The sequence below is a fragment of the Diabrotica virgifera genome, chromosome 7 (assembly GCF_917563875.1).
Source record: "Diabrotica virgifera virgifera chromosome 7, PGI_DIABVI_V3a".
Lineage (NCBI taxonomy): Eukaryota > Metazoa > Arthropoda > Insecta > Coleoptera > Chrysomelidae > Diabrotica > Diabrotica virgifera.
Genome location: NC_065449.1, coordinates 106,435,240 through 106,452,520, shown reverse-complemented (window position 1 = coordinate 106,452,520; position 17,281 = coordinate 106,435,240). Strand labels below are relative to the sequence as shown.

The following is a 17,281-nucleotide window of genomic DNA, read 5'->3' as shown; positions in this document are numbered from 1 at the left end:
AAGTAAACTTTTAAATCATCTGCATAACACAAACAGGGTACAGAAATTTTCTCACATAAGTCATTAATAAATAACAAATAATAACAAATAATCTTGGCCAACACACAATGATATTTTTTACTAGATATTCGGTTGGTTTCCAAAATTATTCCCTGATCCATGGGTTGAATATGCGATGTTGTATTTTTGGCAAAAACATACAACTAAAGTTTCTAGGAAGGTAGCATTTGGGGTCCACGGGGACCCCGTTGGTATTTAATGTATCTTGGTATGTGACAGGTTAAGCATGTATCATATCAACAGGACGTTTTTAATTTTTTTACATTTGACCGGATTTTTCGTCCGTTATATCCGAAGTCCGTTATATCATCATCATCATCATCATCCTGGTGCTACAGCCCTTAGAGGGCCTCGACCTTCTCAAGCGTTCTACGCCATTCTGTTCTGTCCCTTGCCTGCACTTTCCAGTTGCCGACTCCGATCTTCTCGGCATCTTGTGTTACCCCGTCCATCCACCTCAACTTTGGTCTACCCCGTCTTCTCATTCCCACGGGTTGAGCTCTTAGAATCCTTTTTATCATGTTCGATTCAGGGGCTCGGGCTACATGTCCTGCCCACTGCAGGCGATTTCGCTTAATTATAGTGATAATATCTTTTCCACCAAACGGTTGCTTGTTCCTGCAGTTCGAAGTCCGTTATATAGAGGTCCGTAATATCGAGGTTTTACTGTATATTTAAACAACTCAGAAAGTATTATCCGTTTTATTTACAAACATTTTTAAAATATCTTCATAATTTATAGTAATTAATATTTTTTATTTATTTTGCAAACTAAGCTTAGGTATTTAACTACATATTTAAGTACCTATTTTAACAAATAAATGATATTACTTCGGGGTGTGCTAACACTAAATGATTAAATGCTGTTTAAATTTGTTTAACAAAAACTTATGGCTTCTGAGTAGGTACATATTACAATATATTTTTTAAATGAAAAATCTTCTTTCTACATCAACCGATGTTACTGGGGCATTTTTCAAATTTACAGTAATCTTTGCTTTCACATTAAGAGTGTGCTAACTAAGAGTGTCCCACCTAGTACCTACTTGAACTAAGTACTTCAGAAAGGACCTGATAACTATTTTCATAACAATTAAAATCAGGACTTTTGATATTATCGAGATAATATGACTGTGAAAGCAGGAAGGTCCCCCAAATATGTACAGGAGTTTCTTGGTTTTTGCTTATTTATCTAAGAAAAAATACGACGATCCTAAATCTAAGCACACAACTAAAGGTTATTGTACAAGAAAACAATGTTAAGCGACTTTTCAGTACATTATTGAATGATTTGAATTTTTTTGATCCTATTTTTTCATCACAAGAAATTAAAAAAATGCCTGAGAAAATAAGAAATATTATCGATTTATTGCGAACTTGATTTGTGTCAGCACATATTAGAAAATATTCTCGTATAAAAAAATATAACACACAATTATGTAGTACTTAAAGTTTTACCATAAATTGAGCAGTAAACTTTATCCTTACCCGTAGATGTAGATTTTATCTAAGTTTGAAGCAGTGTTTAATTTCGGTAGTTTCAAATTGTAATTCACAATATTATTACAAAGACAGGTGTTACCGATTCCAATTTTACAACATAATTGATATCTAAAACTGATCATCCCAATAAAATTTTTTACCTAGAGGTATAAACTAGCAGATTTTGGAACCCTTATTCAAGGAAAAATCTACAATAAATATCTAGAGCTATTGAAACAAAATTAAATATTCGGATTTCCAAGCTCTTGATTTATTTGATGAATATCTATACACCTAAAATTTCAAGTTATATGCACTTTATATTCACTTTTATAGAAATATGCAAAATTTGACATTTTTGCATATTTTATGTATAATATGCAAAATATGCAATTTGCATATTTGCCTAAGTCTAATTATAGCGTTCCTGGTGAAAATAACTAATTGAATTAGATTATATTAAAATATGATTAAGAATAATGAGTGTATTTGTTTTAAATTCGATTATTGCTTTTGAGTGGTAAAAGGTAGCAATTAGTTGTTCTACAATATGTTACGCTATTTAACCGCTCTATTTTTAAAAACTAAAAGAGAATTTAGATCTGAAGAACTTTTAATTTTAAGGGATTTATACCCGATATCTGTGGCTTTTGCCCAGTATCCATGATTTTTTATGTGATTTTTAACAATTGCTCTTCTATGAAGGATTTATAAGACGACGAAGCTCTGATGATGGCACGTTATGTCTTGAAAGTACTTAGCTGATTATTAAAAATAATCACACACTTTCAATTTCTTTGAGAACATACACCTGTTTGCTGGTAATTGTAATTGCCCATAAATTCTTTGTTGATCATTATAACCAAATTTTTCTTTTGTAGTATCCATACTGTCAGTTCTAAGTGATAAATTTGCAGAAGAACGAAAAGTATCTCATAAACATGACAATGAAAAAGGACCAAAAGATTTTATGTTTGCGGTACACATCGCCTGTTTTTTTGTTGGATTTATGAATGTTATGCCACTGGTATTTTTTAGTACAGCAAATTCTGTAAGTACCAATTGTTTAATTTAATTAGTTCAGTATTTCTTAAATTAAGTTTGTTTTATCGATCGAAAATAAAATGTTAATAGGAGAGTAGCAACAGTATGCAACTGACTCATAACAGTATACTGTATGACTGTATAAATATAAAAAACCGCTAAACGCGATAAAAATAAGTAGGCACCCGTCTGAATGAACTGAACAATACTTTAATAAAGTTTATTATTAAAACAAAATTTTTAAAATTTCTCACCTAAGAAAGCTGTTGTTCTGCTAAACATGCTTAGTTGATCATTTTCTATAAGAATTAGAAAACAGGGTTGTGCTTTTTAATTTCCACAGAAACTGGCCAACTTAACCCTTTTTCCGATAGAACAGTTTCCTGTAGGAATATTATAGTTATAGTTATATAGTATAGTTGTATAGTTATAGTATATTTAGATTTATACTATGCACTTAGGTTAGTTTAGTTTTTTGATTGTCAGTGTCATTGAATAATAGTTATTTATGATATAAGTGTTAAAAGTACTCGTTTAAGGCACGCATGTGAAAGTTTGCAGAATGAGCGAAGCGAGTTCTGCAATTCACATGAGTGCCTTAAAAATATACTTTTTAACACGCATATCATACAATATTTTTTCTACAAACGTAATTACAGGACAATATCTACAAAAACTTTTACTTGAACTTGACTGACATTCCATTTTTATATTTTTTTGACATTACATCAAAATTACCTATACGGTCAATACGAACTGCAGTTCCATAAAAATTTTAAAGCACTAGTGCCTTAAAGTAGCATTTTTAACGCTCGTATGGAGTGCTAAAAATTGAATTTTCAAAACGGTTGTAGAAAAAATATATTTAACGAACATATCATGGCGCAGTTATAAAACCTACAAAGTAGAAGATGCCAAAAAGAAAGACAAACACCAGTATTTTTTTTAATGAAGAAAAGAGTTCCAATGATCAAATTACAATTCTTGAACATTTTGTAAGTTCCACACAAGATAGCATCAAATATTTTGCAAGATATGATGCAAATACTGCTGTCAAAAACTACTGTTGTCCCGACTGATAACCCCGCAGCAACATCTTCAATAGCAGAAGAGGCTGAGAGTTCAAAAACGTTGACTAACAGTATAAACTACATTTACATTTATCAAATGCCGTGGCTGGTCCTGAAAAATTGGTAGAAAGCTTGACTTACTTACAGTTCAAGGACTGGAGACGAATATTTGAGAACTATATAACCTTTTAAAACGTAGAAGACGCTCCAAATAGAAAATTATTAACTCTTCTCGAATCATATTTTAATCGATATTATATCAGATATGGTCCGGTTAGTAATAAAATTTGATAAAGAAAGTGGCTCAAATTACATAAATCTACTAAATCAGCGGTTCTCAATCTGTGGTACATGTACCACTGGTGGTACATTTCATTTTTTGAGGTGGTACACAAAACGCAAAAACAGCCAAAATCAGCACCGCTATTATAGTTAATTAGATCACCTAGTTAGATATATATTTCAGTTAGGTGGTACCAAAAATAATAAAAAGTATTTGGTGGTACATGACACAAAAAGATTGAGAACCGCTGTACTAAATAAATTGGAAGAATATTTTAAAAACAAGGAGAATGGTCGCTTGAGACGAAGCAACTTGTGAAAAATGTAACAGAAAGGGGCATTATACCCAATGCTGTTTATCAAAAGAGATTCGTTCCGCAGATATTCCATCTGAACCCATAGAAGAACCTATCAATATGGGGTGTTTAAAAATTATTTATATCGATTATGCTGCTAATAAAAGTAGAAATCGACAAATTGAAGTAAAAATAAATTCAATTTTAAACAAAACCATATCGTTTTCTTATAAAGCCACCCCTGATACAGGCGTAGAAGTATGTGCGGCAAGTGAAGAGCTTATGCGTTTGCTTAAATATACCAGATCTGATTTACAACGCTCTACATTGGCCCTGAAATCCGCAGACAAATCGAAACTTAACGTAATTGGAAGTTTGCAGTGTCAAATAATCTATGAAGGTCGATCTGTTAACACCATAGTATACATTTGTAGTGGAGTTAAAGAGCTGTTAATCGACAGAATGTCCATGATTTATTTGGGTATAATCCATTCAGAGTTCCCAAAGCCAATCTTCAGGGTTACTTCTTTCAATGTTAATGAAATTCCTGAAAGTCCCTCATTAGCAATTTGCGAAGGCATAAAAAAATTTTAGGCATGTACAAAGATATATTTAACTCAAACGATATCTGGCAACCTATGAATAGTACGCCAATGCATATTTATTTAAAAGAAAATAGTGTCCCATATACTGTATACTGTCCTAGAAGGATTCCATTCGCTTGGAAGGATTATGTAACAGCTGAATTAGATAGCCTAGTTAAGAAAAACATCATTAAACTAGCTGATGAGATACCTTCAGATTTCGTTAGTCCCTTGGTAATTGTACAGAAGAAAAATGGTAAAATAAGAGTCTGTGTAAACTTTACTACGCTCAATTCATTCATAAAACGACCAGTCCATCCTTTTAAGTACCCCTGGGAAGCAGTTTCGAACATATCCGGCAATCCACAGTACTTCAGTACGTTAGATACTACTAGTGGTTATTGGCAAGTGTTACTCGATGGAGAAAGCCAAAAGCTCACTACATTTCTTCTCCTTGGGGACGATATATGTTTTTAAGAGGTCCAATGGGTCTTGTAAGTTCTGGAGATGAATTATGTCGTAGAGGTGATGAGGCCTTAGCAGGCTTTAAGAATTTGTAGAAGGTCGTAGATGACATTCTAATATACGATGAAATATTTCGTGAACACTGTAATAGAAATAAAAAATTTCTTGATCTATCTATCTATAAGCGAGGTTCCTACAGCCTCTGCCGCTTCTCGCATTTCGACCGCCATCGTTTTCTGTCCACCCATTCTTCTTCTTTGATGGCTCTATCTTTCATGATGTGCCGTACATTTTCTTCCCAGGCAACTGAAGGTCGTCCCCTTCTTCTTCTTTGGTGTGGTATGTAATTCAAAGCTTTCTTTGACCATCTATCTTTATTCATTCGTTTCACGTGACCATACCACACTAGTTGTCTAGTTTCAATTCTATCTACACTGGAATATACAGTATGTGTCCTCCTTCTAATATCTTCATTCCTGATGTGATCTTTTTTAGATATACCACAAGCTCTCCTTAGATAATCCATTTCTACTACTTCTATTCTTTTTCTATCTTTTTTTGTCATCTGCCAAACAAATTTCTTGATACATGTAGAGAAAATAAGATAACTCTTAACCGTGATAAGTTTGTTTTTGCCCAGAAAGAAGTTAAATATGTCGGATACATCGTAGGAAGAAATGAAATAGAAGCAAATCACAAAAACGTATGTGCCATCCAAAATTTTCCAACACCAACATGTTTAACTGAATTACGCTCATTCATGGATACGGCAAATCAGCTGGGACATTTTTCTAACGAAATATCTAAGCTGGCATTACCATTAAGAGACTTATTAAAAACAAAAAACCATTTTGTTTGGTGTTCAGTACATGATGAAGCTTTCCATAAAATTCGTGAGGCTTTGACTAAACCTCCAATCGTAACCCACTTCAATCCATTATTACCCACCGAGCTTCATGCAGATGCTTCTCAATCAGATGGCCTTGGTTATGTTCTTCTGCAAAAACACGACGAAAATTGGAAGCTTATACAGTGTGGGTCAAGATTTCTGTCAGATACAGAAACCAGATATGCTATGATCGAGATAGAACTTCTTTCTATAGTATGGGCAGTCAAGACGTGTAGGCTATATTTGCTAGGTTTGAGTGAATTTAAGATTGTAACACATCACAAACCGCTCTTACCGATATTAAATAGTTACACCATGGATATGATTGAAAATGCAAGGCTACAACGTTTAAAAGAAAAATTAACAGGGTATAATTTTGTAACTGAGTGCCAGAAAGGCAAAGACCATCGAATCCCAGACGCACTCTCAAGAGCACCAATAGATATTCCATGTAATGACGAGTTAGGGAGAAGAAGCAGCTACACAGCTGAAATCCTTCATTATTCAACAAATTGCTCTAGTTGATGTTACCTACTGAAGAACTAATACAAAACTCTCATCTGCAACATTCGTTATTAACTGAGTTAATTAAGGTTTAAAAAATGATGAAGTACACCAAATGCTAAGAGATGCAATCAAAAATGGGTTTCCTGAGGTAAAAAAAGCGAAAAATGATCCTAGGCAGGCTACGTGACCCTCATCAAGGAATGGAAAGTACAAAACGACGAGCCCGACAGACAGTTTACTGGCCGAATATGAATAATGACATAAAAAATAAAATAGAGATATGTGAAGCATGCCCCATAATCTGATGGCCACTCACCAGCCGAGATTTTTTATGGACATCCGATAAGATCCTTAGTACCCATTCATTATAAAGCTTTTTCAAAGAAGTGGCACACGAAAGTCAAAGACATGGAACACCGAGAAATGGAAAAAGAAAAAGCAGTTATGTATTATAACCAACAATCTAAACATTTAGATCCAATTAAAATAAGTACTAAAGTAAGGTTTCAAGATAACAGAAATAAACTATGGAACAGGATAGGTGAAATAGTCGAAATAGGAGAGAACAGAAAATACATCATAAAAACACCAAGTGGTAGACTTCTCATACGAAACAGAAGATTTCTTAAAAAGTGTTTCTGATAGCAAAACACTAAAGAGGCAGGTGTAGGAATATTATAGTTATAGTTCATATTATATACTTAGATTTGTCTATGCACCTAGGTTAGTTTAGTTTGTTGATTGTCAGTGTCATTAAATAAAATATATTTAACGAACATATCACTAGAAAATAAATTTTAAAATTACTCTCTCCGTCGCTCAGTGGTAAGATCGCCTGCCTTTGGATCGAAAAAATCCGAAAGGTTGTGGGTTCGAATCTCACCAGGGTCAGAAATTTTTCATTTATTATAAATTAATAAATGAATATAGTTTCTGTCCTTGTGGGATCGGTACACACCGGAGGGACCGCAGACGTTCGGATACAATTAGCGTCTCTTTGCAAAGACAATGACGTCGACTTTGCAAAGTAACAAGACACTTACTCAACACACACTACACATGACACTAGGTACCTAACTGTTCAAAATTACCGTACCTACCATTAGTGGAGTCAATGAAGGTTTTCGCCTCCGATTTCGTTGAACCTCCATCGATTTTCATGAAAATTGGTAAGTATGTAGAGGATACCTCAAGAATCAAAGGTGACATGGTGCCAACTTGCGCTTTTACCCTGGGGGGGATGCCACCCCTTCTCGGGGGTGGAAATTATTTTATTAAAAATAATACCACTAATCGATAGAGGGACAAATTATAAGTAAAATTTGTTATATAAAGTTATTTCAATAAATCAATAGTTTTTGAGTTATTAAAGATCAAAAGTTTTGATTTTTCCTGAAAAAATCCATGTTTTAAAGCAGTTTTTCATAAATAACTCAAAAACCATAAGTTTCTTTAAAAAAGTTGTTATTACCAAAATCGAACATAATATAAAAATAAATAAGCTCCTTACCCGAAAAATCCTTTATTACATATATACAAAGTGAGTTATATGCAATTGAATGTATATTTTTTTCCGCGAGTACTCAAATCTTAGTATTCAAGCTTAAATAACAGGAAAACGATGCACTTTGTTAAATATAGATACTAAACATTTTAATAAAGTAATTAAAGGTAACTATCAAAAAGCTATATAAGAAGTCGATAGCATCAAAATTAAGCAAGTTATGATGGAAATAAGAGGACCCTTTCAGATTTTTTAGGGAAGAATGAAAAATGAAACATACGTCATTTCCACAAAAACTAAAATTTATAGTAACCCATTTAAAACTTTATTTATTTTAACATGAGTAATAACTTCAACAATTTTGACCGGTTTAGAATGCATATTTTTGAAAAAAAAATACGATTAAAAAAAATAGAACTTTTCAAATTTTCGTGAGTTTCATTTTCTTTTGATAATAACTCCAAAAATACTCGATATGCTTAAAAAATGTTAGAGAACAAAATTTTAGTTTTAACTTTATTTAAGCTTTCTCTTTTCTTAATATTTTTTTACGACAAAAAATAACCGAGATAGAAACATTTAAAACCTAAATTTTACTGCGAGAACCATGTAACCGGGGCCATTTCACCTTGTATTTAAAAAAAAATAAAGGATTTAGAAAATTATGTTTAATACAGTGTTATAGACAGTTTACTTAGTTTTGTAATAGTTTTTGGATAAATCTCATATTTCAAAAATTAACTGAGTTATTTTTAAAAAACCAATAGCATTTTCTTTGAAAACATTTTATAGCGGAGATTTTGTATGTATACAGGTTGTGCGAAGTCCAATTAGTCGTTTGTTGTAGGAGATACGAAAAAAGTTTATTTAGGTGAGATTGGGGCATAGATAATATCAGAATTTAAATACATTTCCAAATATACAGGGCCACCCATATTGACAGGGTGAAACAAAATTATCTTTTGTTTAATGGAACACCCTGTATATTTTTACATTTTTGGATTCTCCTCTATGTTTTATTTCTTAAAATATCAGGTTTTGTGATGTTATACGAAGTAGTTTAAAAGATAATTACGTTTTTTTTTCAAATTTCATAGCAATATTCACCCCCTGTATAATTGTAGTGATTTGACATCAGAAAATCAATTTATGTTCAAGTGATTTTTAATATAGTCTATTATTGTTAAAAATTATTAATCTAGCAAAACGTTTAATTTTAGCTAATACAGGGTTGGTCGAAACTGAATGAGTGTTTTCTCAAAGTTTGAGAGTATGAGTTTTCTCAAACGGAGCAGCCTGTAATGCCTGTAATGAGCATTATAATGAAATGCTATTGTATGGCACTTTATTATTTCCCACACTGCCAGTGAGAACTGAATTTATTTTTGAAATCCCTAACTTTATGTCTTTAATTATTTTAAATATTGTAAATGATTAAAAAACAATCAAATTAAATTGAAATGAATAAACAGTGTATATCTTCCACATTTCCTTCATATTTAACGTAGCCTGTACCATAACATTGCACAGATTATTATCCCTGTATAGCAACGATATACCATGAATGTGAATTCATACTGGAGAAATGTCCTATATCCAGTCTCAAAAAAAAGGGATTCTTCAAACATAATATATATGCAGACAAAATCAGCCAAAGTGATTTGCGATATCTAATTAAAGGCCGTACTAAGTTGGTTTTGTTGAATATAGCATGAAAGCACGATGATACGCTGGTAAGCGTATTTTTCGTAGTAGCTAGAGTATGTTGTTTTATATTATGTATTACCTATATTAAATTAGTTTTAGTATGTTTCGTTTATCTAAAAAAATGTAAAACAAACAAAAATTCTGTTTTTCTTGTAGTTGTTTTTTCGTATAGATATTGTTTTATATTGTAGTAAATTGAATTTAGTTTTAGTATGTTCCGTTTGTTTGTAGAACTATATTTAATTAGATTTGCTTTAATTACTTAAATAAATAAATTTTCAATTATATTTTATGTATTTGTGGAAAAGGAAACCTAGCATTAGCGGCCACATTTCTATAACGGCCAATTGTTTTCTATTTTTAGTGGCCGTTATTGGCAGGTTTTACTATACCAATAATATTTTATTAAATTATGAAATATTATTTAAATAAAAAATTTAAAAACTTGATAAAAGAAAGTTTGCTTAGAATTTACTCCTCTATCTAATTATGGGGTTATTTTTAATAAAATAGTGTTCACCCATGAGAAGGGGTAACATCCACCCCCAGGATAAAAGCGCAAGTTGGTACCACATCATTTTTGTTTGTTGAGGTATCCTCTAACTACTTACCAATTTTGATGAAAATTGATGGAGGTTCAACGAAATCAGGGGTGAAAACCTTCAGTGACTGCCTTTTTGGAAATATAAAAGAATAATTTTTTTCGTGATTGTCGATTTGCTAATTTTCTGATTTTTGGTTGCTATAAGGTTTGAAAAATTAACAAAAATTATAAATCATGCACATGAATTTAAAAAAATATTTATTTTACTTAATTAAACGAGATTGCTTGAGCCAGAATTCTGAAATCTGCATTTTTATCATTAAAAAAAAGGTGGATTTCACCCCTAAAATGCAGAAAGCGCAACTTGGTGCCATATAACTTTTGTTTTTTGAGGTATCCTCTAACTAATCAACAATTTTCATGAAAATCGATGAAGGTTCAAAGAAATCGTGGGTGAAAACATTCAGTGACTACACTTTCAGAAATATAGAAGAATAAGGTTTTCGTGATTTTCGACTTGTTAATTTTCGGATTTTTGGTTACTATAAGGTTTGAAAAATTAAAAAAAAATGTAATTCATGCACATAATTATAAAACAAATATTTATTTTTCTTAATTAAAGATTACTTGCGCCATAATGCGGAAGTCTGCATTTTTTACAATTTAAAAATTAGGGGTGTATTGCACCCCTAAAATGCAAAAGCGCAAGTTGATGCTATATAACTTTTATTGCTTGAGGTATCCTCTAACTACTTACCAATTTTCATGAAAATCGATGAAGGTTCAACGAAATAGGAAGTGAAAACTTACAGTGACTGCACTTTCAGAAATCTAAAAAATAATTTTAAAGAAAGGGGTGTATTTCACCCCTAAAATGCAAAAAGCGCAAAATGGCACTATGTCACCTTTGTTCCTTGAGGTATCCTTTAACCACTCACCAATTTTTATGAAAATCGATGGAGGTTCAACGAAATCTGAGGTAATAACTCATATCCACCTTCATTGACTCCACTACATGCCAATGGCCATTAGTTGTTGAGGCATTAGCTAAATAAAAAAAAATTTAAAATTTAAGGAAGACGAAAAGCCCTTTATACAAAGTTTGCTACTTTTATACATTTATAATAATTGAAATAAAAATAATAAACAATATTTTAAATCCAAGACTTTTCGTTAAGAAACTGCTTTCTGGCTGCATCCTGTATCTCCGGCTTTTACAATATATAATCACAAGAGACGACGAACATAGAAGAAAGCTAATAAAGGACACTGGCCACGTATTTACCTTCTTTTCGTCTAGGAAAAGGACCGAAGGACAGTTTCAGGTACTCAAATCTGAGTAAAGATGAAAAAGGTAAAGGCAGTTTTTGTTTTTATTTGATTCAAAGTTGGACCATAATCTCCATATAGCTATTTCAGCATCTATGCATCCTCAGTGAAGCTATGCAGTCAGAACTCTGAACTGAATATCAACAATCCTGCCTATTTATATTAAGCGAAAACTTCGCGATGCAATATTTCCACCTTTTGAGACTCAAAACAGCGACATCTCTCGTAATACGAGGAAAACGAAAAGCCCTAGGTACAAAGTTTGCTACTTTTTTACAATGAAAATAATTGAAATCAAAATAATAAACAATTGTTGATGTTCGTTTCAGAGTTGTGACTGCATAGCGTCACTGAGGATGCATAGATGCTGAAATAGCTATATGGAGATTGTGGTCCAACTCTGAATCAAATAAAAACAAAAACGCCTTTATCTTTTTTAAAATTTTATTTTGTCTCCCTCGTCTTTTTTTCTTTGTGTGAGAAAATAGTTGAGTATTTTCCTCATTGCTTTTGTTACAATAATGAGACATTTTTGTAGTAGCTCAAATTACGAATAGATAACATAATGGGTCTTCTGTACCGTAGTACAAATATGGCAACCTCTGATTTCCATTACTAACTTGTAGCATTCAAGGTTTTAACACAAAAGAAAGGACAAAGGCTCCCTTGCTCAGAATTGGAAGAGGTTGATGGTTTTTTGGATCTTCCTTGCTAGCTCAGAAATAGAAATACAATTGGAGAAAAATAAAAGGGGCGCCACTTTATCTTTCCTCAGAGAGACAAAGAGAACTCTCAAAATCAAAACACAAATATAAGCAAATAAGTAGTAACAAATAGGAAATAAATATCAATAACACCTACCTTATTTAGTCTTACTAAAATGTTTTTTGTCCAAAAGAAAGGAAGATTAATTGTCAAGAAATAATAAATAGCACAAAATTGTTATTAGGAAAAAATATTTATCATTATTCAAAACAAATTTTTAGTTGGACATCTTCCAGATTTTACAAACATCTATGTACTTTTTTGTGTACATATTTAGTACACAAAAAAGTTATTTGGACATTTTGAAGATTTTACCAACCGATATAAATGTGTCCAAATATGACAAAGAAAACATTATTTAATACCTTTCAGGCGCGGTCACAAGGAGGTCAACGGGGCCATAGAACCCCCTACTGTATTTGTCTATAAATTTTTTATTATTTATTATTTTTTATGTCAACTCTAAACTTCAGGCGACTAGTAGAACACTAAATAAGATACATGACAACCGTTTCCAAAGAATTGGAAGAAATCATAAAATCCAATAAAAGCAGCCCTCTCTTAAAAATAAACTGCAGGCGCATTTGTTTGGGTACTGATGGAACCATAAACAACAGATATATTTTTCTCAATTCAAAGAATAACAAAAATGGCATTTTAAAATAATGCAAATACGTTAAACTGGGTATAAACCTTATCTCATGAAAAGTCACGTCTCAAATTTGCGATACAATAACGATATGAAAAATTAAATTTTACGTGATAATCCAGGCGTACCTATTGACAGTAGAAAGGTACGTAATACCTACAGATGGTAAAGAGTGGCCAGTGAGATTAATAGTCGTGAGTTGTGTTTGCTAGCGGTGAATAATAGTGAATATGTCCAACGAAATTTTCTAACTGACATAATGTAGTATGCAGTTCATAAAAAAGCCATGTTATTTTTTTTTAATGTAATATTTACAATCTGTCCTCAACTAAGACAATAGGTAAATTATTTGACAAAAATTGAAAATTTGACCTGTAGAGGGAGATCCAGTGATCACCCTCTTTACATAAATTAAATTAAAACAAATTAAAATAAGTTTAGTTCACAGATTATTCGAATCTTCTTGCTAGGTCCACTACTTTGAATCTCTTCAGGCGTCGTACATCATTGTGGTCATCAGTGAGGTTGCTGGCTAACTCGTTTGGATGAGATTCTAGTCTCTTGGAATATTTTTTGTAATATTCCGCTATTACTGTTTTTATGGATGGCACATTGAGGTCTTGCTCTATCACATAGTTTGGCACCTACCAAGGGGCATTCAGCATTGTTCTAAGGACTTTGTTCTGGAATCTCTGAAATATTTCTAGGTTAGTTTGACTGGCTGTCCCCCAAAGTTGGATACCATAGGTCCACACTGGTTTTAATATAGTTTTATATATCAGCAGTTTGTTTTCAAGTGATAGTTGAGATTTACGACCGATGATCCAGTACATTTCTCGAAATTTTATTCCTAGTTGTTTTCTTTTTGTAAAAATGTGTTTTTGCCAAATTAATCTCCTATCAAGATGGATTCCTAGGTACTTGACAGTATCAGTTTGTGGGAGTTGCGTTTCATTTAGTGTTACAGATGGACATGTTTGTCTTCTCATGGTGAAGGTTACATGGATGGATTTACTCTCATTCGCCTTTATCTTCCATTTTTTAAGCCATATTTGTATATTATTAAGGTCTTTCTGAAGGGTTCTGGATGCTGTATTTGGATCATGGTGAGAGGCTAGTACAGCAGTGTCATCAGCAAAAGTTGCACACGTTGTTTTGTTACTTGTGGGTAGGTCAGCAGTGTAGAGCAAGTACAATATCGGTCCCAAGACACTTCCTTGTGGAACTCCGGCTTTTATTGGTCTTAGGCTTGTGTATTCATTATCCTGCTTGACTAAGAAATATCGGTTTGAAATATAGCTTTTTAGGATTTCATAAAAAGGATGGGGAAGGTTTTTCTTTAGTTTAAAGAGCATACCAGCATGCCATACCTTGTCGAAGGCCTGACCAATGTCCAGGAATGCAGCAGAACAATACCTTTTATTTTCTAGATCACTTCTGATGTGTTTTACCAGTCTATGTACCTCTTCTATCGTTCCGTGTTGTGTTCTGAACCCAAATTGGTGTTGGGGAATTAGTTTCCTTTCTTTTATAACTGGGGATAATTGTTTAAGGAGAAGTTTTTCCAAAATTTTTGATAGAACAGTTAGCAGGCTTATTGGTCTGTATGAAGTCACCTGAGATTTATTTTTCCCTGGCTTAGGTATGAGAATAATTTTAGCAACTTTCCATTGTTCTGGGTAGTAACCTAGCCTAAATATTGCATTAAATACTTGCGTTATCATTTTCAGACCTTTGCATGTCAATTGCTGCAGTACTTTCCCGTTGATCAGGTCATACCCTGTAGCTTTTTTTGGACTGATTTGATGCTGGATCATATTTCTAACTTCTTTAGTGGTGATTTTTTGTATAGGTAAGTCCATCTGGTAGGGCGATTCCAGGAAGTCATTTATTTCTTCCTCTGTGTCACCATCTTCCATGGGATGTGGCTGGAATACATTAGTGAGGTGATTTGCAAATGCTTCGGCTTTTTCCTTATTATTTCTACACCAGTTTCCTTCTTGGTTTCGTATTGGTGGTATTTGTTGTTTCGGGTGTTTGATTTTTCTCGTGGCCTTCCCAAGGGAATATTCACTATCTGCGTTTGCTGATAAACCTGTAAGATATTCTTGTATTTTGTTATTTTTGATATTATGCAATTGTAGTTTAATTTCCTTGGTGATTTTATTTAATTTCGTGTTGTTCTCAGGTGTTCTTTTTCTTCGCCACTCCTCCTTTATTTTTCTCGTTCTAGCAATCATTTCCTTTATTACAGTTGGGCAATTCTCTTTAAATTCTGTTTGGTAGCAGTCAGGGGTAGCATACCAAGCAGCTTCTTGTATAGATTTCCGAAGATTTTCTACTGCTGCTTAGATGCCACTTTCTGTTTTCAATAGGATGTTTATGTCAATTAGTTCATCTAGTTTAGTCTTGAAAATGCTCCAGTCTGTTTTATTACTGTATAGTGATGGTTGTTTAGTACTGTTTGTTATTTGTGCATACCATGTCGCGATTACGCTAGAGTGGTCAGAGGGTAGATCGTAACAAGATTCTACTTTTGCCAATTCAACATTAATTCCTTTAACAATATAGAAGTCGAGTAGATCAGGTATTTTTGCGTTGTCGGAAGGCCAGTAAGTTGGTTCCCTTGTGGTGAAGTAATTTGCATTGGTCGCATTTATAGCTTTAAGAAGTTCTCTGCCTTTTGTGGTAATAATTCTGGATCCCCAGGTAGTATGCTTAGAATTAAAATCTCCTCCTGCTATAAATCTATTTCCTAATATTTTAAAGAAATTTTCAAACTGTTCCGTTTTGTTATTATGCTTTGGCGGACAGTATATAGCTGATACTGTTAGTGGGCCTAGTTGATCTTCCACAACAATGCTGGTGGCCTGTAGATAGTCGCATTCATATTTTTGTATTTCGTAGTGCTTTAGTTTATTACTAACTATTATTGCAGTGCCTCCATGTGCTTTTTCGTTGGGATGTTGCGTATGATAAGTTGTAAATCGTGGAATATTAATGTGGTTTTTTGATGTAAAATGAGTTTCTGTAATCAGCATTATGTCAATTTTTTGTATGTTAATAAATAGTTTTAATTCTTCTACATGTTGACTTAAGCCATTGGCGTTCCATAATACTAGCTTTAGTAACTGAGTCATTTCTGGTTGAGAATCATGGTCAGGAGGTTGAGCATAGTGCTCATTTGTTCCGTCAGTTTTTTTAACATGTCTTTCAGTTCTGACATGTTCGTGTGGTTATTAGTTTGATTTGGTATATGTTGTGTAGTAGTTTGGTTGGAGGTTTGCTGGTTAACTGCTTGCGTTGCTTGTGCGTAGGTTATTCCAGGTTACACGTAGTTGACTGTTGTAGTTCTATCTTGGTTTGTCCTCGCGTTATGTCGTCTCAAGTTAGGGAATTTAAGTTTTTGTAATTGTTTGTGAACTTCACACCCTCTATAGTTTGCGGGGTGATTTTCACCACAGTTAGCACATTTAACATTACTGTCTCTGGTTTTCCTTGGACATTCCTTAGTGTAATGAGGTTCTGCGCATTTGACACAGCACGGTTGTTTATTGCAGAAGTTTTTTGTGTCGTTGTATTTTTGACATCTACTACATTGCGGAATTATTCTCTTGACATGCGGTGCTTCGAATTCTACTATGGAATGCATTACTTGTTTAATGTTATAGATGTCCTTGTTATTATCTTTTGTTTCTAGATCAATGTAGAACATAGGCAGCGATTTTTTTGTTTGGTTATGTAGTATATTCCATATATTTATAACATTATGGTTTTTGGTTTTAAGATCTTCTTTTATCTCTTCTATATTTGTCGTGGGGTGCATGCCTTTAAGAACCACTCGGTAGTGTCTTTCACTTTTAGGTTTATAAGTGTGGAAGTCCGTGTTTTTTGTTTTTAGAGCATTTATTATGGCGGTGTATGCTTTGTCTGCTTTTGGTTGAATTTTTATTTGTTCGCTGTTGATCACTTTAGTGATAAAATCATTTTCTGCTACTTGTTGCAATAGATCGAAAAGAGGCTTGCAGATCTGCACGGCTGATACAAATATTGGAGGTGGTTTTGGTTTTGCATCTGTATTTTTAACTGTGTCCTCCAAATTGT

General features: G+C 33.0%; 1 protein-coding gene across 2 annotated transcripts in view; it reads left to right on the top strand.

Annotated features, from left to right (window-relative positions):
* Positions 1-17,281, top strand: part of LOC114333784 (equilibrative nucleoside transporter 3-like) — a 74,836-nt gene that overhangs the window by 17,767 nt on the left and 39,788 nt on the right. For both annotated transcript variants that reach the window (XR_007699330.1, XM_028283789.2), the window contains exon 2: positions 2,424-2,593. Coding sequence is in view for 1 of the 2 variants with exons in the window: in XM_028283789.2 (XP_028139590.1) it covers positions 2,424-2,593 (170 nt within the window). In the remaining variant the exon portion in view is untranslated. The remainder of the gene's footprint in view (positions 1-2,423; positions 2,594-17,281) is intronic.